This window comes from Brienomyrus brachyistius, chromosome 20 (assembly GCF_023856365.1).
Source record: "Brienomyrus brachyistius isolate T26 chromosome 20, BBRACH_0.4, whole genome shotgun sequence".
Taxonomy (NCBI): domain Eukaryota; kingdom Metazoa; phylum Chordata; class Actinopteri; order Osteoglossiformes; family Mormyridae; genus Brienomyrus; species Brienomyrus brachyistius.
The window spans coordinates 13,960,950-13,981,921 of NC_064552.1; the positions used below are offsets into that span (position 1 = coordinate 13,960,950).

Sequence of the window (20,972 nt, forward strand, 5' to 3'; positions counted from 1 at the left end):
CTGACGGTGGCCCTCGTTTGCCTAACAAAGGGGGAGGCTGTGTGAAAAGGCGTGTAAACAGGCCACTGAATACGGCGCCTTTCTCCGAGCACGGCGCTGCCCTGCGCCTGCTCTGCAAAAAGAGGTGCATTTCTGCTTCTTTTCAGCATGTTTGAGGCAAAGGAGCCTGTGCAGGCAGGGGGGTTAGAGAGAGAATGAGCAGAGGCTTTCTTTTATTCTCGCTCGGTTGTTCCTTGCTGAAGAGGAGCCCCGGTGCTTAGGAGGGGTGAAGGACAATGGCAGAGTTGGCAGCAGTCAGGCAGGGGGCCAGCTGGCAGGCTGGGGGTTGAACTCCACCCCCTATACACTCCCCGGACAAGCACGGCTAACCTATTGCCACTCCTGCCCCGTGGCCCTGGCTCGTCAGGACAGCACAGACCCGCATGCTAAAACACCAGGCCCCACAGGAAGTACGTGCAGGCGGACCCAGATGAAGGGAGGAGGCACTGGCGGTGAAATGGGAGTCTACACAGCTCTCAGTGCTCAAGCACTTACCTTCACATTTATGCTTTATTTCATTTCCCTTGTTTGACACCCATACAGAGAGTAACGGGTACAGTAGTCGGAATGGGAAAGGCAGAATCTTGGGCAGTGGGTGCCCATGATAGTGCACTGCCGGGGATATCCGTGATGGATGTGTGACGTGGATACTCAGCAATGACACTGTGACATTTCCAGCAGTCAGGTTCTGGCAGACGCTTGAAATTTGAGCCAGTCCTGCGGTAAGAGTGGCCCTTTAGGTCTTTTCGCTCCTGTTTACATGTAGGCTTGCCGTACTCCACTCAAACGGAATGGTTTGGTCCTTTGTCAAGGAGTGCATAGTGCACATAATTCTGGTTAGAAACCTGGATAAATGGCTGGAGAGTCCCTTCTGTGGAATAACACACGTTTAATTATGGAGACCACCTACAATTCTGTTTTACAAAATGGTGTGGGGTTCCCCAGATGGATGTGAAATGTCAGTCTAACATTAAACTGGGGTAAATCCTTAGGTTTTACATTAAAATAGAAATGAAAGATAATGGGTCTTGTGAAAATAAATCTATACTGACTGACACACAAAAAAAATTGAATTGTTTTGAAGTACTCTTCAAACGCAGCCTTTGATAGATGAATTCAGAATACCTTCCAGGCATGAAACTGCCACATGTTTTGTTCTGACATTAGCTGTAAAAATAAAAAATTCCGCTGAAATGCATTCAGCGTCATGTTCATGTCCCCGTGATTACACTCTTGTTTCCTTTCATGGTCCAAAAACATGCAGTTATGTGTGTCCCCCCACCTTGTGCCCTGTGCTACCTGCCACAGGCTCCAGACCCCCGTGACCCTGGACTGGATGAGTGGTTATGGATGATGGATGGATGTTCAGGGCTTTTGCCCTTGGACAGATGAATAACCCCTCCTGCCAGCTTATGATGTGCATGGGGAAGGGAAAAATAGACTGAACAAGTGCAAGTAGCATTGTTATAAGAGGCATTTTGGTATCACCCATCTTTTTCTTTTTCACATAAAACGCCCGTTTTCTGCTAAAAAGACCTTCTGTCATGATGAGAAAACAGGCTTTATTGTCATGAGATGAGAGATAGATGCAAAACACCCCAAATCGAGCCATCACACTCCTACGATCCTGGGTCTGTTGGACAGGATGCCACAGGAAGTAAGTAACTGCCGGGACGTGGCGATATGGACTAGATAGGAGGTTCCAGAACAAGGAGAGTAGTAAGAGGATGGTTGGTGGAGCTGGAGCCAAAGGCAAACTCAGGAAAATGAACTGAAAGACAAAAACCAAACGTCACATAATCAGAACAATTGACTGGGGCGTTAACATTTGAGAGACTAGATGATCAGGACAATCACTGCCCAGTGTATAATAGGGCCCGGGACCTCCTGCATTGATGAGCACTAACATGACCTCAGTGCCTTGCATGAGCAGCTTCATGTTCCTCTCCAGTGCAGTAGCATCTTGAGGTTCCTCTTCATAAATCTCTTGTGTTTTAATTATATGCAACTGATTTGACAGTCTGCTGTAGAGCTATACTTGTAGCCAGAGTAAGGGGGGAAAGTGTGATGTAGCCAAAGCATCAACAACATGCACCAACAGCAAAACTGATTCAGTAATAATGCCGAGTAACGATTAGCTGTGGTTAAGTTGATGCCCCCTAGTGTTGGCTTTGTAAACAGTCAAGCTAAACAGTAAAGAAGCAAGTATGCATTTACTTCACAAATGGGTCGGACTGTAACAGGTTCACTGTAAAGATGCAAGCATCTTGCATGCAGCAAAGCGAGACCAGGGAAACGTCAGAGAAGGCTTCTGGCTTGTAGGGTTTTTGGTGACAGGTATGAAGCACGGACCTCTCAGCCATAAGGGGTGTGGGTGAAGAAAAAATGTATCCATGCCATGTCACTTCAGGTATCCTCTGATGCAGATATTTTTTGCATTGCAAAAACCCTGTAACTCCTCAACTTCTGGTTTGTTTACATAATGCCAAGATGACACCATCATGTTCTGCAATCGAATAAGTGCAGCTGGCATTGTGGGATACGCAGGGTCAGTGTGATCAGGTGATGTTGGCTTATCGCAACTTAGAATCCACCTGCAGGAAACTGCACAGGGCACAGGTGGTGTAACTCGGCAGGAACATTTTTTGGAAGGCTTGCAGTAGAAGATAGGTGACTTGCAGTAGGAACCAAAAAAAGAAAAAACAGGAACAAAGTCCACTTTGTCTGGGGCAGCATGAGATGGCACGGATCTCCAGCACGGTTTGCTTGACGTTATTCATAAGCAGCCTTGTTGCCCCCGACCACAGTCCTATGCAAATTGTACTAGGTCTGTTACTAGAACTAGCCAGAGGAGTGAAAGAGCTTCGGCCCCGGGGTCTCCGGTTTAGAGAGCTTGCAGACACCATCACACTAATGACATGATAGGGTTGCCATTCTTCTCTAAGGGTTAAATTGGCCCAGAGAAAGGGAGAGCTTAATTCAACCATGGGTGGAGACAGCAAGGGGAGAGGGGACGGCAGAGTCACAGACGCCGAGGCGGTGAAACGCCGGCATGAGCGTGAAGGTGGCTTGACTCACTAAAGGAAGAGGAGGACAACCTCAACAGTCCAGTGATGAAGTACAGGGCCAGCAGCAGGCTGGATAATCAGGCCTAGTGCTTGTTTATGTTCCATGTGCCGTCCATCGGCCTGTCTGTGAAATATCTGTTCAGTGGATCAAAGAATATTCTGTTAGGAAAACTTTTGTGAGCTGTTCTGTTTCCGAGGGCAAAGGGGTTCCGTGTCATAGTAAAAATGGAACCACCTCGGTAGTGAGTCTGTCAAGTAATTTTCTGCAGACAGTTGAAGGAATGCACAGATATGTTATTCTGCTGCTTGGTCCTGGCTAACCCCTTGCATACTTGACTGTTCTGTCACGGGTCTCATTGCCCGACTGACCTTTTTCTTCTTCGCTTTATGTAGGTTCCTTGATAGTTAGTAATGTTCAGGTCACAGAGACAACAATATGTTTGATACAGATGCTGCAGGTCCTAGCCATGAGTCTGACCAATCACCTTTACCGGCGATGCAAACCTGCCTGGGGCGTAGGGGGCTCCAAGATATTTCTGTAGAGGTAACCTCCCTTCTTTTTGTTTGTGCTGATCTGAGATGAAAGCGCAATTACACTAGTGCCTCTCCCTCATCCTCCACTGTCGAAATAGCAGCTGGTCTAGAAAGTTGCCAACATCAAGGCTTCTGAAGCGCTTTGGGTTGTCAAGACAGGGTGTGGCCTTTCTCAGGCTGTCATAACAAACCAAAAAAGACACGAACCTTCACCATAATAACGGGGCCCTCACATTTTAATTACATGTGTTTCCTTCTTGGCCAAAATTTGATCTTCCCAGGCACCACTTTTTATCACCTTCTTCAGGGTTCCCTCATGGTCATGAGTTCCTGGGAGCAGGAGAGGCCGTTTCCTGGATCGTCGCTGTCCACTTCTGGATTTGCCTGCTTTCAGCCTTTGCAAACACAAGTGTGAGCGACCCAGGGACAGCGCACATCCTAAATATACCTCCGGGGCCAGGATGAAACGTCTCCTCCCTTGAAGTAGGATGAAAGCTAGAAACTTCCCTTTGTACGTGATTGGACAGCGCCACCAGCTGCAGTGTGGCCGTGGTTCTTCAAGGTCCCTTTGTCACTCTCCGTTTGTCTGAGGTGCGAACGTAATGGCGTGGGGCCGACGAGCTGAAAGCACCCGCCAAAGACCTCGCATGCAAAGGCCTCATGAAAGGCGAGGCTTCCCAGATCGTGGAGCCTATTTTCGTCTGCAAGCGGCCCTTTAATTTGCAAGATGAGAGGGCCCCACTGTTCAGGGGATTTGATTTTATTATTTTTCTTGTGCTTTTCTCCATCATGTTTCCTTGGGGTCTGGTGCCGCACTTCAAAACTAGGGAAAAAAATAATAGATAGGTTGTTGTGGCATTGTGGTTACACTTACAGCTGATGGTGGGCGTGGTTATTATCCAGGAGGACCCCCCCACCCCCGGAACGTGGCCCCTGGGTCTTCTGTAAGTGCCTCAGTGAGCGAATCGAAGGCACTTGCCAAAGCCGTGTTAATTAAACGGACACTCCATGGCTCTGAAGTGTGCTTTGAAGCTACTGAGACCTGTGTCGTCTTGTCACTTGTGTCACTGTGTGTGTAAAATTGGGGGGGTGGGGGGGTGTGTAACCACGTTGAGGTTCCCGTCCTGTGTCCTCATTAACAGTTTGCTCCCAGTTTGACACCAAGGTCATGCGATTAATTGGCTTTTCCTTTTGTCTCTTTTGTTAGCCTCTGGTTTGGGTACTGAAATAATGGACGACCTCACGCGCTCCTGTTTGACAAGGATGATGATGAACGTGCTGTTCTGCAGCTGGGCTGCGCCATTTCCCTGTCGCTGGGGGGCACGAGCGGGCGAACCGGCAGCGTCTACACAGGAAGATGATCAGGAAACCACTCGTAATGGCTGCAGCAATTTGCCCTGCCTTTGCTGAGTGTAGGCTGCTTCCCCTAATTATTTTATGGATTCCTACCTGGTATTGTGAATCGACAGTGACAGCCTCGTTGATGGATGTTATGAAGTCATGGACGTCTGCTTATAGGGAAAAAGGAAATGCAGATTCATTTGATAATTTGTAGTATGTTTAAAATATATCCTCTAGGGGTCAAAGGTCAGTTTACTGCCTCTCTTCTCCTGGAAGTGCTATACAGACATACACACACGACCAGCTACCCCAGTCTTGAACCTACTCAATGATGGATTATCAATTTGTACTTGGATTGCCCTGGGTGACCGTCTTCCTTGACCTTGTCTTCTTGAAGTTTCTCTACTCTAGCAGCTTGGGTGCCTTAGTCCCTTAGCTAGAAACCTGCATCCTAACATGCGTCTCACAATCAAGAGTCCTGTCTGCTGCCTTCAGATGATTTACTTAGGAGTAGCTGAACAGTTGGAACTGGCAGCTATCTGGTAACAAATTTGTCTATGAACATAGCCCTACCAGTGAATATTAGCTGTTGATACTGTGCAAAGATTTTAATGCTGTAAAATAATCCATGTTACTCTGGGTTAATGCATCCATGGTTTCATGGCTTCTGATAAAGGTAGCGGGGGGGGGGGGAGGGGGGCTCTAATCCGACGACAGCAGTCTGGGCTGCTTTTTTAAAATAGTTTTTAATATTCCTCCTGTCTTTAATTAGCCGATGCCTAAAGATTATTTTAAGCCCCGAAGAGCCTTGCAGCCCTCCAGAAATGAGATGAAAGCGAGCCGGCCTTTGAATCGAGAGAGATGAGTTCATTGCTGTAATTAGTCTTTTCTATCTGCAGTGCTCTTGAGAACTGCATTTAACTAATGATATTGCCATCATCTATCTGCTCTGAAGACTAAAAAGTGCACCATACAGAAACGACCCTGCACCCTTTGCTCGCCACCTCAACCTTGCTCCAAAGCTAATGGCCTCATGGTACATTCCATAAGATCAGTTTCCTTGTAGCGGACTCCCATGCGTGACTGAAGGCTCATGCAAGACAAGTGCAGCTCTGACCACAGTGCTCTCAGCATTATTCTGGCCTAACTAGAGTTGAGCAGTATGATCATTATATCAAAACACTGAACATTTGGTCTTTGTGCTCTTTGTGAGTAATTTTGCGGATTTTAGTAAAACTGGGTAAATCTCAGCTTTTTGCACCTCACGGTTAGAATCGTCAAGTTGTGCCTGGTGTGTGGTTATTGTTTCACATGTTTCCAGGTTTGATACTATTGATAATTTTATGGGTTTTTTTAACTTACAACAGAACAGAACCATCAAAGAATGCCAGTTTCGTGAGATCCCAAAATACTCCAAGAGTGGCCAGCGTTCAATCAATATCGAGAAAGATAAAACTAGCTTTATACCAACAAGTACACCGTTGCTAGGTGAATAATTCCAAAACTGCTCACGTGTTCTTTTGTGAAGTTAGAGGTTAACTTGGTCAGACTGGGCAAGTTTAGACTTGCAGTCTTAGTGTAGGTGTTCAGCGGTGATCTGTAATCTCTCACAAGTTTTCTTGTCACATTTGGATGTGTAACTGGCTTCACCTATGCTTTTCATCGAAGGAGAGTATAACATTTCTCAGTTTTACTTAATTTCAACACTGGCCTGTTTCTCCAGAGTCTGTTCTAAAGACTAAAGACTTTTAGGCTTAGGAAGATTAAAGTTCTGTAAGGGGGATTTTGTTTCCTAGAGTGGGAGCGGATGGGGGTTTGACAAATGCAAATAAGGCGGTTTAAGCCTTCGGGAATCTACTTCATTGTGCCTGACAGCAGGAGGGATACACAGGTGCAGCAATTGGACTGGGCAGGATTGTTATCGCTGATGAAAACATCTATCATGACAGCAGCGCTTGAGTCATGAGTCTCTGGGAAACTAACAGATTCATCTTAATAGCCTTCAAGATTTCTTGTTTATTTGTAGGCAGTTTTACTTAATTTCCCAGAAGGTTTGTTTGTCTGAATATAAAATGCTTTTCAGTAGAATTAGGATGTTGAAAAAGTTTACCCGTCTTGACTGCAAATCTAGTCTAATATGCCTTCAACTTCTTGGTTATGTGCCTTGTTAACGGGGCAGTGGTTCAGTCCAGAGGCACAGATTAAGGATGGGATGGAAGAGGTTGTTATCTTTGCCCAGGAAAGAGTATTGAGGTATACTGTGCTGGTGGGAACCCCTTCCCCAGGTTCAAATGAACCGTAATCTTCGATTTCTTGTTACATGTAACCTGATCCCAAAGGCTCTATCTTTCAGATTGGAGCCGGATCTAGTTAAAAGTGCACAGTGAAACTTGGAAAGTGGCCTAAATCTGGTCTGCTGTTCAGGTTTAATGTGGGACTAACAGGTGCCCATGGAGAACGAGAAACAGCCATTTGAGTCGGCAAGTGTACTCTCCTGTATGTGGCCGTCTGGCCCCCGCAGAGAAAGGTCTGCCCCAGGGGTAACTGTGTCCATTACGGCCCTTCTGGTGGAATAGAAAGGAATCTTTATGACCTGGACACGGCAAAGCCGACGAGGAAGAGAGAACGAATAATGCAGAGAAACCCATTCACAGTCGCTCTCTTTCATGTTTACAGCTAAGAACAAGAGGAACACAACACGGCTTAACTGCACTTTGCATTTGCCTTCTTGTGCGCTGTGCACCTCCTCAAAGTGTAAAGAGACGACTCTGAGATAATGTACTTCAATACTTTATGGCTCTCTGACAGGAATGGCCTAAATAGCTAAGATGTAAGTGCTTTTAATAACTCCGCAGGAGTCTTTTCAAATGTAAAATCTACCTGATTATAAATTCTTCAGCACCCTGTTGGAGATTGTAAGCCATTAAAGTAAACCATCTCACACTTTGGGCATTCGTTCATGCCACTGCTGGAAGAGGACAAATGAATCCATGTCTCCTGCCACCGTATGTCTGGAAGCGCTGAACACTACAGCCTTTTCCGTTTGAACCATCGGGTAGCTTGTGGTCACGTGACCCTGCTTTTCTTCTTCTTAGCTTCTCTGGTTTGTACTTCAGCTACTATGGAGATGGTGCTGAACTTCTGTTTCTTTACAAATATTTACAGCCCTTCCCCACTTTGTTGAAGTACTGGAGCATTTTTTCAGTGGTCTTAAGTATGTGGTTTGATGTGATTAAAGTACAAAGGTTTTTCTCTAATGGAACATTGGTAATTGTTCTGGCTGTAACTGGTGAGGGAACATCTTAATGTTTGGGTATCTTTGTCGGTCTATTTGCTTGTTTATTGTTAGTTTTTGTGCATGTGTCATATGCTGGATGTCATTTTTACGCAGTGATAAAAGGTGCACGTTTAAGCATTTAGGGGGACATCTGTCTGGGGAACATCCAGCTCAGGCTGGGACCTTCTGAAGGAGGCCCCCCTCCACCTATCTGAACCGAGTGGGATTCCGGCAAGGCACACACAGCTTTTACTCCACCAGGGGAAGTGGAAAGCCAGCTGTTCCACTCAATGGAGTTACAGACTATGGTAGAGGTAGCATGTGGAAATATAGGACTTTTGTAACACAGAAGTTCTCAACCTACACAAGAGCCCCTCTCATACCTGACTCAGGCATGCATTTTTTTTTTTTCGGGGGGGGGGGGGGGGGGGGTTGAGAACCTGTGCCGTAATGAACTTTCTCTTCTCTTCCATAATAATCCACAGTGGCATGCTTCTGAATAGTCTAAGTCCTATAGCCTCATGTCCTCCAATGATGTATAAGTCCATCTTTCCCAGTATTTACATATTTGTGTTTTGTGTCTTCTTCTTCTTTAGGCCCTTTGGAGAATCTGTCTTCAGCGGCTGCTGTCTGGATCTAGCCGTGGTTAGGACGCTGTCCCGCATCACTGCATCAGCCTCCTCTGGCACATGATGGACTCGTGGTAACAGCGACACCTTGTCGCAAGCACATTTTCTGGCAGTTGCCTTGCAGCCAAGTGCCCCCCGCTCACCAAGACGCTAGCTATCGGTTAAATGGTGTCTGATGATGTAACAATGAGGGGCCTTGGGAACGTGTGAGCAACCTGAGATTAAGGGCTGACGACTGGGCTGATCTGGGGGCAGAGCCCAAGGGGGAACCAATCAGTATGCAGTCGGATGACCTGTTCAATAAGAAGCTCAGGGCCCTGAATGGGAACATGGGACCTCCGACCCCCAATGCGCAGGGGGCACCGGCGATGCCTAAAATGGGCGTCCGGGCAAGAGTGTCAGAGTGGCCCCCGAGGAAGGAGGGCTGGGAGGGCCGTCCTGCGGCCAACTACGAGAGCTTGGTGATAGACTTTCAGAATGGGCAGTCAAGTCCTGGGTTGGATGTGGACGAGCAAGGTAGGGCCATCCTCTTAGACCCTGCCTTTGCTGAGTCCAAGTACACCCTCGGGGATATTCTGAGCCACTCTCAGCACAAAGGGCTTCATCCCATCCGGCAGAGAAGCAACAGCGACGTGACCATCAGTGATATCGATGCAGAGGACGTGGTGGCTCAGAGCGCCGTCAATCCCAACACTGGGGCCTCTCTGCACCGTGAGTACGGCAGCACCTCGTCCCTTGACCGTTCGGGCTTGTCTGGCGATAGCTTCCTAGGTGCAATGAAGGGCTACCGGCCAGAGACCCTAGATCCTCGGATAGCCCCACCTATGGGGTTTCCCGAGTTGCTGCACTACGATACTACCGTGACCTCCCTCTCACCAAGCCTGCAGACGGCGGCACAGATCGCCCGTGGCGAGATCGTGCATCTCCCAGGTTTCGACTGCATGGATGGTGCCCTCCTGTATAGCCGCGACCGGGACCGGACATTCATGCAGCGGCTTCGGGCGGACAGCTCAGAAACGTCGCTATTCCGGAAGCTGCGGCCCATCCGCAGTGAGCACGACGTGCTCCGGCTCTCCACAGAGCAGGATGACGGCAGTCGCTACAGCCGACCCCTCAGCTTCCAGAAGTGCTTTGCCCACTATGATGTACAGAGCATCCTGTTCAACATCAGCGAGGCGGCTGCCAACCGCGCCAACATGGCCAAGAGAAAGAACACCACGACAGGGGCATCTGCCGCTTCGCAGTACCAGGTGTCTGGTGGCATGCAGCTTTGCGAGTCCCCACTGGGCAGCCGGGAGGACCTCAACTCCAAGGAGAGCCCGGATACTGACGAGGGCGACGGGAAGAGCAATGGCCTCGTCCTCAGTTGTCCGTACTTTCGCAACGAAATCGGTGGCGAGGGTGAACGGAGGATCTCCCTCTCCAGAGCTAACTCATCCCCCTATGGTGCTGGGGAAAGCTGTTCCTTTGAGTCATCCCTCAGCTCCCATTGCACGAATGCGGGGGTGTCCGTGCTTGAGGTGCCCAAGGAGAGCCAGCCCATCCACCGTGAGAAGGTCAAGCGCTACATCATTGAGCACATCGACCTCGGTGCCTACTATTACCATAAGTTCTTCTACGGCAAAGGTAGGAGCCATAGTTGGTAGCGAGCCCATGTGGTCGCAGGCAGGTGTTTTTAGTTAATCCCACTGATATCCCCAACCATGATTACCCATAACCATAAATTTTAATGGTCATTTCGTGCAGTTGGATTAGTTCTGGGTATGTTGTGTTGTCAGTTTGGAGTTTTCAGCCCCCTGTTATAAGTTGTGCTTGTTGTTTTTCTCGTAAAATGCTATGTATTATCATGTGAGATTTAGAGGAAATTAGACAGCTTGACAGTCTCTCTAGGGACATGAAGGTCTACCTGATATTGACATCTCATCTGAACTCCTGTCTTTTCCCAGGAGGTTCTGTTAAAACAGCTTTTGAGCTTCTAATACATACTGCTGTCTCTCTTCAGCAGCCTCTTTTTTGCCTTTAAAAAATGTCTTTCCCTCCCAGAGTGCCTCAACCAGCTTCCTTCATAAGCATATAAATCAACTGGTGATTATTAGGTCTGTACTTTTTATTCCTTCCACAAGGGACAGAATATACAAATTAAACTGAGTGACTGAACTGCATTTCACCTCACCTCAATGGAGGATTTTGTACAATTTGTTTCAGCCGTCTTTTAAATATGCATGATGCCAACGGAAAGATATGCAGTTTTCTAAAAAAAACTAAAAACTAAATTAGTTACTATGCAAAACTGTTATGCTACAAATAATGTATAAATTGGCGGAAAAGGGGGCTCTGTTTTGTCAGTTGCACTTCCTGTTGGATGGGTAATGATTTAATGAAATGAAATTAATAATATTTTAAAAGACCAGGTAATGCAGTGCAGGCATTTAAGTAATGAGGTGTATCACAAATTCTGCAATAACTTAATAAGTAATTGGTTTTATGTTCTCCACAATAATGTAAAATACAATTCATATTCATATATATTATGTTCACTACCAAAAAAAATTGTGTGGCGTAAAGGCGCAAACCATCAAATATAGGGCGCGAAGCACAAGGATGGTGCATGCATGTGAATATCACATCTTAAAATTCTCAGATTCTGAGAATTCTCTGTCGTTCTTCTGCCTCGGGGCTGCACTTTTCATACCCGAAGAGAGATCTGAGGCCTACATGATAAACACAGAAAACTGCAATCTTCTCGTATAGTCAACATTGTTATGATGCTCCGAGATCTGCTGTGTGAAGTGGTCACTAAGCGAGGACGACCTCTGTTCTACTATTGCTGAGAGTACCATGCCCTTAGAAACATCCAGTTTCCGATGCTTTGGCACTGACTACTGAGGGTGAATGGAAAAAAAAAATAGCATCATATGATGCGGTGAGAGTCGACGAGAGCAGCCACTGAACTGAGCTGATGCCTGGTTTCAGCAGTGCAGGCATCTTGCAGTTTTAATGTTGACATGGAAGAATTTGTTGGCAGGGAGTTTGTCGTTCCATGTGGAGGAAGTGTTCGTGCAGCGAGCTGCAGGGCTGTCGAGAGATTGTTTTGTGATTTAATTATTTTTTTCAATGATTTCCTGAGACGTTTTGTCCGGTTGCCAGAATATTGGATGTTGCTACACAGCAGTCTGTGTGAAATCCTTCCTTACCTCCACACCGTCTTATGTGAGGCCTCAGAGCCTATGCATCCACAATGTGATACAGTTACCATTCTTTCTTCCTATCCGGCCTGCCTTTGGACAGAGGCTGAGCAGTATTACTGTGTAACATGCCTCGGTTGCCAGTTTCAAATCTTTTCCAAGCCAAACAGTACCTTTGGTGCGTTCTTGTTGTGAAGGCAGCACTACAGGAGTCGCTTTTATTGGCCGATTGTCCCCTAGCAGTGGGGTTAATTCCATAAAGCTAGGCTTTGTGTTGTGCTGTTGTCACCTCTGCCGCAGGTGCCTCGCCACCCTCCCACTTCCCTTCTCTCTATTTATTTATTTTTACCCCCTCCCCCGGGCACGGTACTGATACCATCGACCTCTCCACTCCGTCACCATTTAGGCTCCAACAAAGGCTGCCGTAGCCCGCAGGCGAGGTGTCGACGGTTGAGACTCTCAGTCCGTTGCACAGAGAGGGTGTGGGATGCATGCTGGGGAGGGGGAGGGGGGGGGGGAATTCAGTTTGACCCTGGTTGTCAAAGTTCCCATCTGTTAGTGGTAGGGCACCCTGAGGTGGAACTAGCTGGCATCCAGCCAAAGAGTCATCAGTACACTATGAGTTGCCCATTAAACACTCTCCTTCCTCAGATGCACGTCACTGCAACTGACATTCCAGTTTTGTTTTCCTAAAGGGTTACTGACCATTTCTTCTGCTTTAAAATGTGCTGTAGTAACAGTAACATAATATCCCTTATTTGTATCTTCTGGAAAACAAAGACAGGTTGTCTAGGTCACGACACGTCTCTGAGCTGTTGAAAAGGGCTAGACGTTCTCACTGTTTATGTTGGCGCTCAGCATGCATCTCTGAGCCAGAGCCTTTGCTGCATGGCGAGGGACACATTTCAGTCCATGTCTGCCCCCATTACAGAAAAGCAACAAAAGCGGGTAGCAGGGCTACACTGGGCACCCGTGACCTGGAAGTTCTCATGGGCAAGTGAGATATCAGCACTCCATTTCCAGTGCTGATATTCAGTGAATACTTTCTGCCAGAGAAGGCAAAGGGCAAGGAAGCCTATGTTCATATTTGGGAGTCATCCCAAAGATTAGCGTTATTGACTCTTGGAACTCTTATACCCTGTTTTCACTAATGCAGGAGCCGGGCTTTTTTCCCAATCCAGAACTGCTTCTGCACAAAAAAAAACCTATTGTGTCCAAGTCTTGCACATAGCCAGGTAATTTGATTGATAACCAATATAGTTTTTTTTTTTTTTTTTTTTTTTTTAATAATGCCGGTGCTGGCAGTGAAACAACTTGCCAGCGCTTATTAGTGGAGTAACGTTATATTGTTTTTCTTTTATCCTCTGGAAAATGAAAGATTAATCTGCTGACCAGATTTAATAATAAATTATAAACATGTCGCAGGTTGAATAAATAAAATATTGTGGCGCTTCAGTGGCGTAGATCAGGAGGCAGACAGTAAACGTTCGATTTTTGAGTCTTTTATTGATTTATAAGGATAGCGGTAAAACAGTGAGCAAGAATAAACTCACGTACACACAGAGACTGGGGAGAACACAGCCGTTAAGAAGATGAACGTGGATACAGGGAACATACACTGAAAACCAGACTCCTTCATTTTCCTTATTTTTTCATCTCAGCTGCTTAAAAAAATAAAATTTGAAAAAAAATCTTAAAAATGAAAACAGATAAAAATAAAAAAAAAAATAATAAAACAAACAGAATTCATATGGACCTTTACTCTCATTCCCACCTGCGTAACGTTTCTGTTCCGTTCTTTTTTGAAACCGGTGGAAATGCAGGCAGGTTCTCAAAAGGCACCAAGTGAGAACCAGCCCAGCACCGGCACCGGCTCCATGTTGGTGGAAACGAGATATATGATACTTTTGGGGCTCTTGGAGAAACTGACCCAGGCAGCTGGTTCTTTGTGGGTTACTATGTGTTTTGAAGGCATTTGCTAGCCAGGGTTTACACTGGCAGGTTACAGTTTGGATATTGCATATTTTTGCTTAGCAAACCCGGCAGGTGAGCTGAGAGTGTGCTACTTGCCACCCAGCCATTTTCAAGCACTGTGGTGTAGTGGTACAACATCTCATTCTGGAATGAAATCTGTTCCTGAGTATTAAGGTGCTTAATGCCGTCTCCAGGACTTCAAAGGATTGAACAGTTAGGGGTATAAACCTAAAAGGACACGGTGCCGCATGTTCAGTGTCATCTTCATCTCCCAAGGCTGACAGGTTTATCTTTTGGGTGGCCTGGACCACCCAACCCAGTAAGCACTGCTGAAACTAGGCAGCAGGTCTTTGTGGCCCCGCTGCTCCGCAGTGGGAAGGGGGGGATTATCCCTCATTCCCCTCAACAAGAGACGAAAAGATAAGCGGATGTAGCTCAGGAGTTTGGAGGAACCTCACTACCCACCATCATCTAGGAAGAATGTCTCCATGACTCGCTCACAGACCCAGCTGCATGTCCTGGGGCACCCAGGCTGGGCTAATGCAGGCTGTTCTGTAGGACAGCTTCAGAGGGATGATGGCCGGCCTTTGAGATGTTGACTTGTTCAACCCCCAGAGCACCAGAGCTACTTTGGCGTGGATGAGAACCTGGGCCCTGTAGCAGTCAGCATCCGCAGGGAGAAGCTGGAGGATGGGAAGGAGAAAGAGGGCTCTCAGTATACCTACCGCATCACCTTCAGGACCAGCGAGGTAACGTCCCACCAGTCTGCTCTGTGTCTGGGGCTCTGTGTCTCTTCAGCATTGACTGGACAGTATATTGACATTCATAGATCTTGACAGCCTGACTCTTGCACGGGCTGGACACCTTGAGAAACACCTTATCCCTGGATTATATGCAGTGGTCACAGTTAATCTAGTCACAGTCACATAGACCATACTGTAATAGGACGAGATAAGCCTGTGTTTTGTTTGCAGATTTTGATGGGGGCAAATTTGTTTATTTCTGGCAAACCAACTGATGTCATAGGATGCTGGATGGATGCTGGGTGTAAGTCAGAGTGTGATTTACGTTTTTTTTGCTTTAAATGACTTGTGTGAGAGAACGTTTTTGGCCTTGTGAGTGGTCCAGTCACATAATGCTCAATTATGCGGTGCAGATGGTTTGCCGACCCCCTTAGCAGTGCAAAAAAGTTGTTTTAGGTCATATACTGTTATCATTATTGTCTGAAAATTTGAATTTATTGTCTGCCTATTACTAAAAATGGAGTTTCTTGTGAGTATGATTCCATACCGTATATGAGTATTTGAGGTCTCCTTAAAGGCTCAGCCACTTGGGAGAGCTGTGCAGATCTGGTATTCAAATCTGAAATCAAGCCTGGGGATGCAGGTCTGAATGTGGGTGCAGGCCGGTGTGCTACCCCATAGTTTTTTTATTGTGCAGTGATGTGTTTTGGAGCTTGTGAGCTTGCTGGCCAGAATAGTAACATGTGAGAGACACGGAGGCATTTAAGGGCAGAGTCACGCCCAGCCTAGCAGGCGTGCAGCATATTTCACAGCCGTTTGTGTTGCCATGGTCGGCCGGCTGCACGCGCATGTCTGCGCACACACATATTTGAAGGTTGTTGCTTTTTTGTGCCCTACTATGTCAAGTTCATTCTCTGAATTATGCAGAAAAGACAGATGGATCTGGGGCAGGGAAATGTCACAAAATAAAAGGCAGATTCCAGGCCGAAATGGCACAAAAAAATTACACCAACACCCCGTCGTCAGGGATTTGTGGTTGTAAATGAAAGGAGCAGTTCAATCAATTTCTTGTCCAAACTCCCAAGTGTCTGCTGTGTGGCTGGTGATGAATTCAGGACGAACCGCATTTTATTTGCTAATTTCTCTCTGAGCTGACTGAAAGCTTGAGTCAGTTCTCACTTTATCAGTGGGTAATATAATCATGTTTTTCATGACTCTTTGTTTGAGTTTGTGAGTTTTGCCTGCGTCTGGGGCAAAACAAGTAATCAAAATAGAAAAATAAGTGGTGGAAATCCAAGTGGGAAAATTTAATGGAAGTTATATCCAGTGGATGACATGCCTGGCCCCATGATTCTTAGCATTCTACTTGGACCTCATAGACCTGCTGGAGAGGAATGGGGAATTCATCTCATTAGCATGTATGACTGCTGAGACGACCCTTTGCTGGGTCTAATTTCAGACACAGAGAATGACCATTGGCTGGCATTTCTTAAATTAAGTTGTTTAACTGCACACCTGACCTGGCTTCCCAGGTGTACTTGAGTTCCTTTAGTCAAATTAATGAGCTTAACATAACTTAAAATACTTCCTTTTTGGCACTAGTAGGTGTTACCTCACTATCCTCTGCTCCAGATTAAATAAAGGCTCTTTCTTGATCTTCTCTTGACCTTGACTCGGCTTGAATCCCGAAGCTGACCGCTCTGAGGGGGGCCATCCTGGAAGATGCCGTGCCGTCCACGGCGAAGCACGGCACGGCCCGGGGACTGCCGCTCAAGGAGGTGCTGGAGTATGTGGTTCCTGAGCTCAACATCCAGTGCCTGCGGCTGGCCCTCAGTTCACCCAAGGTGCCTGAGCAGCTGCTGAAGCTGGACGAGCAGGGGGTGAGTGAACTGATCTCACATCAGTTACATGCTTCTTTTGACCGCGGGGGTGAGTGAACTGATACATGCTGCTGATGACTTTGGGGGTGAATTAACTGATCTCTCATCAGTTACATGCTTCTTTTGACCATGGGGTTGAGTGAACTGATCTCACACCAGTTACATGCTGCTGATGATCAGGGGGTTGAGTGAATTGATCTCACACCAGTTACTTGTTGTTGGTGATCTGGGAGTGAGTGAAAACTACTGATCGCACATCAATTTTATATCATTGACAATGGGAGGTGCACCAGATGCATGTTTTTGAAAGAGAGAGGCCAGGTAAGTGTCCAGTGGCCTCCAGGTCTTGGATAAAGGCATGCAGAAGAGTGTTAAGAATATAAGCTGAGTCTTAGAGATGCAGCTCTCCTCTGTAATGAGTATTTAAGCAGAGTATATAAGTCGAGTTTTAGCGATGCGGCTCTCCTCTATAATGAGTATTTAAGCAGAGTATATAAGTCGAGTCTTAGGGATGCGGCTCTCCTCTGTAATGAGTATTTAAGCCGTGTATATAAGCCGAGTCTTAGCGATGCAGCTCTCCTCTGTAATGAGTATTTAAGCAGAATATATAAGTCGAGTCTTAGCGATGCAGCTCTCCTCTGTAGTGAGTATTTAAGCAGTGTATATAAGCCGAGTCTTAGCGATGCAGCTCTCCTCTGTAATGAGTATTTAAGCAGTGTATATAAGTCGAGTCTTAGGGATGCGGCTCTCCTCTGTAGTGAGTATTTAAGCAGTGTATATAAGCCGAGTCTTAGCGATGCAGCTCTCCTCTGTAATGAGTATTTAAGCAGTGTATATAAGTCGAGTCTTAGGGATGCGGCTCTCCTCTGTAATGAGTATTTAAGCCGTGTATATAAGCCGAGTCTTAGCGATGCAGCTCTCCTCTGTAATGAGTATTTAAGCAGAATATATAAGTCGAGTCTTAGGGATGCGGCTCTCCTCTGTAGTGAGTATTTAAGCCGTGTATATAAGCCGAGTCTTAGCGATGCAGCTCTCCTCTGTAATGAGTATTTAAGCAGAATATATAAGTCGAGTCTTAGGGATGCGGCTCTCCTCTGTAGTGAGTATTTAAGCAGTGTATATAAGCCGAGTCTTAGCGATGCGGCTCTCCTCTGTAGTGAGTATTTAAGCAGTGTATATAAGCCGAGTCTTAGGGATGCTGCTCTCCTCTGTAGTGAGTATTTAAGCAGAGTATATAAGTCGAGTCTTAGCGATGCAGCTCTCCTCTGTAGTGAGTATTTAAGCAGAGTATATAAGTCGAGTCTTAGCAATGCAGCTCTCCTCTGTAATGAGTATTTAAGCAGAATATATAAGTCGAGTCTTAGGGATGCGGCTCTCCTCTGTAGTGAGTATTTAAGCAGTGTATATAAGTCGAGTCTTAGCGATGCGGCTCCTCTCTGTAATAGTATTCTTTTCCATCATTTTCCCAACCCTGCGGTGCTCCATCTGGTCAGCTGTCAAACCATGCTGTCCAGGAGGAAGAAGAGGTGAAGCCTGGGGGTGGGGGGTGGGGGGGCTCGTAACAAACGCCTTCCTCAGCCTAATTGAAATCTGTGAAGGTCCAAGGTCACGTTTGTAGTTCCCTGCTGTTCTCCATTTTGGCGAGTCGATAAAGTTGAATCATCCATCACTTTACCTCTTTTTAAAGGTCATAATTTGTAGACGGCTCGTTTAAGACAAGTGGTTGCCGAGAATGGAGCGATTCCATTTTCAGTGCATTTACATTTGGTTGGGAAGTGCTCATTTATTTATTTATTTATTTTTTTTTGCGTAATTCTTCGGAGACTGAACATGCAGCGGTTTTGTGGGCCGTTACTGTACCCTGGTGAGGCTGCTCCTTCCCTCCGTAGATCCCGGCATTCCATGTTTTATCAGCCATTCTCCATGCAGATTGAGGGCACAGAGAGAAGGTGCATCTCACCCAGGCCTTGGCTGTCACATTCCCGCTGAGAGAGCCCGGGCTTTGAGGGGAGAGATCTCCCCCTTGGCTGCTCCCGGTCTCGGAGTAAAGGCTGTGCTGATTGCTGGTAAAATCAGTATGCTGCTGTGACACAGGCGGGTGGCACCTCCCCTGCCGGCAGTGCAGAAGGGAGCATGTCCGTGCCAAAGCGGGCCGCATCACAGGACTCCGCGATTCTGCCCCTTTAGCCTGTCAGCTTGTCAGAGCGACACTTCCGCACTGGAGATAGCCCCACGCCACCTCAGACTGTCAGTCTGCCTCCCCCACTCATGTGCTGGTGACACTTGGGCCAAGTGCAGGCTGTCTCCTAGCAGAACCAGGTCTGCTTGTGTCGGGGGCTGATGATCAGTGAGCATGCTCCTCTATCTGTGACACTCGGTCAAGAGCCGATGTCTAAAGCAAACCTCATTTTCCGGATTTTCTTTTCCAATTTTTTTTATACCACAGTATGGGTGGGTCCTGGATTTAGGGACATTCTTCCGTCTAGATGTCAGATCAGATGTGGCCCACCCGCCCGCGTGGATAGCACTATAAATACTGTGGTCTCCTTGGTGGGGTTGAGCATGAGGGGGCTCTTACCCTATGATCAAATGAAGAGGAACCAGGTCGATGTGTCAGCCACAAGGGGCCATGCTGAATGTTAAGCGTATATATTGATCAGAGCCCATTTCATTAGACGCCAAAGCGGCCCTAGAACATACTCTTCACCCTATTACCACATTTTTAATTAACCATTTTTTTAACTTAAGCAGTTGGGATGTAATGAGCGTTTCCTCCTTCATGACAAATATTCCCCCCCACCCACCATTTTAAAAACATCTTTTAATGATCTTTGAAAAAAGAGAGCAGCCCTGTGTCTCTGATCATTAAAATCTCCCCTCTCTGGTGGTAATTTGCATCTCAGTGGGTCACTGGGAGTGTTTTGACCTTATTATGGAGATGGAGTGCTGATGAAAGAAAATGAGGAAGTGAGGACTTAGTCGGGAAAATATAAAGGTGTAGCACAGCCGTGATTGTGAGTAGGGGGGTGCTGTCCCACGCAGGGACTCGGGCTGCCGGGGCGCGACCCTCGCTCCCCTGGGCATAACGCCGTGAGAACGGGCCTCATTTGGATTACCTGCCTCTCTCAAAGAGACACACGTTATGAGGTGGCGGACAAAAGGAAAGATCCTTTTAGTGGAGACATTAAGAGGAAGTGAACCTCTACCCTGACCACCTCCCCCCACCACCTTTTTCCAGGATCTCTTAAGAAAGCAGTTCAGCCTCAGACAGTCCCTCCCTGCCAAGATCTGCTAGGCGCATGATCACAGATCTAAAAGCAGGGAGACGGGCGGAAGCAGATTGACACTATAGGCTGGTGTGCAGTCTGGGGTTTTACTCCTCCATTAGGATCATGGTGCTGTTTACCTCTAAGCTGAAGCAGAGACTAGCTGGAGTTTCCTAAGCACTTTATTCAAATTAGCACGTGCATGTGGCGAGACTCGGAGCGTTGTCTTATCATTAATGCGAGACTTCGGGAGAGCACAAATCCCGAACAGAAAAGGCTCATGAAGTCCGGTCGCTGTGGGAACCTGAAGGGTCCTGTTAAGTGTGGATGCTGCATTGGTGTGCTGTCTAGTGCGCGGCCCGCCTGAATCCTTCTCCTAATGCTGTGTTTGACCCTCAAGGTGAGGTGCTAGGATGGGAATCACTCTTCTGCCCCCAGAGATAGAATAGCACTTAGACATGGAGGGTCACATGCAGCTAGAAGGCAGCACAGGGAGGAATATTCAATCAGGCCCTAGATTTGGGTTTACTCTGCAACGCAGCTGTGAATTTGAATGTTTGGGGCATCGTTTTATCCACATATGAAAGGTTATTTTATCTGAACTTGGGACTTACCTTTTTCCAGAAGCAGAGGCCACAGATTCACAGACAGCCCTGCTTTGGTGATGAAGACTGACAGGCTTGGCGACGTGAGACGAATGCCTCCTGTCTCCTTGAGCCGCGATGGGGGGATTGGGGGGGGGGGCTGTTGGGGGGCTGTGTCAGGCACGCGTGTCGCAGTATTTGCTCGGGAGGATGGACCTTCCCGATGTAGCCGAAAGAGCTCGGCGCTGATGTCACGGAGCAGATGGGTAACATTATGTAAAGCGCTTGGCAGTGGCAGGGCTTTGTGCTGCTCTGACAGGAAGCGAGCGGGCGGGCAGAGAGGGCGACTTCCTCCTCCCGAAGCGGCGATCAGGGGCCACGGGGCAGCGGGAGCTTCCGGCAGGGAGGACCGGCAAGCGTTTCCCAGCCTGCTGTCGGGGTCTTCTTCACCG

The 20,972-nt window shown here is 47.2% G+C and overlaps 1 protein-coding gene across 5 annotated transcripts in view; it reads left to right on the top strand.

Moving 5' to 3' along the window:
• The window catches only part of LOC125715966 (signal-induced proliferation-associated 1-like protein 2), a 96,248-nt gene that overhangs the window by 25,453 nt on the left and 49,823 nt on the right, over window positions 1-20,972 (top strand). For all 5 annotated transcript variants that reach the window (XM_048988138.1, XM_048988139.1, XM_048988141.1 and 2 more), the window contains exons 2-4: window positions 8,856-10,514; window positions 14,663-14,796; window positions 16,482-16,670. In XM_048988138.1, coding sequence (XP_048844095.1) covers window positions 9,167-10,514; window positions 14,663-14,796; window positions 16,482-16,670 — 1,671 coding nt within the window. In that variant the 5' untranslated portion in view covers window positions 8,856-9,166. The remainder of the gene's footprint in view (window positions 1-8,855; window positions 10,515-14,662; window positions 14,797-16,481; window positions 16,671-20,972) is intronic.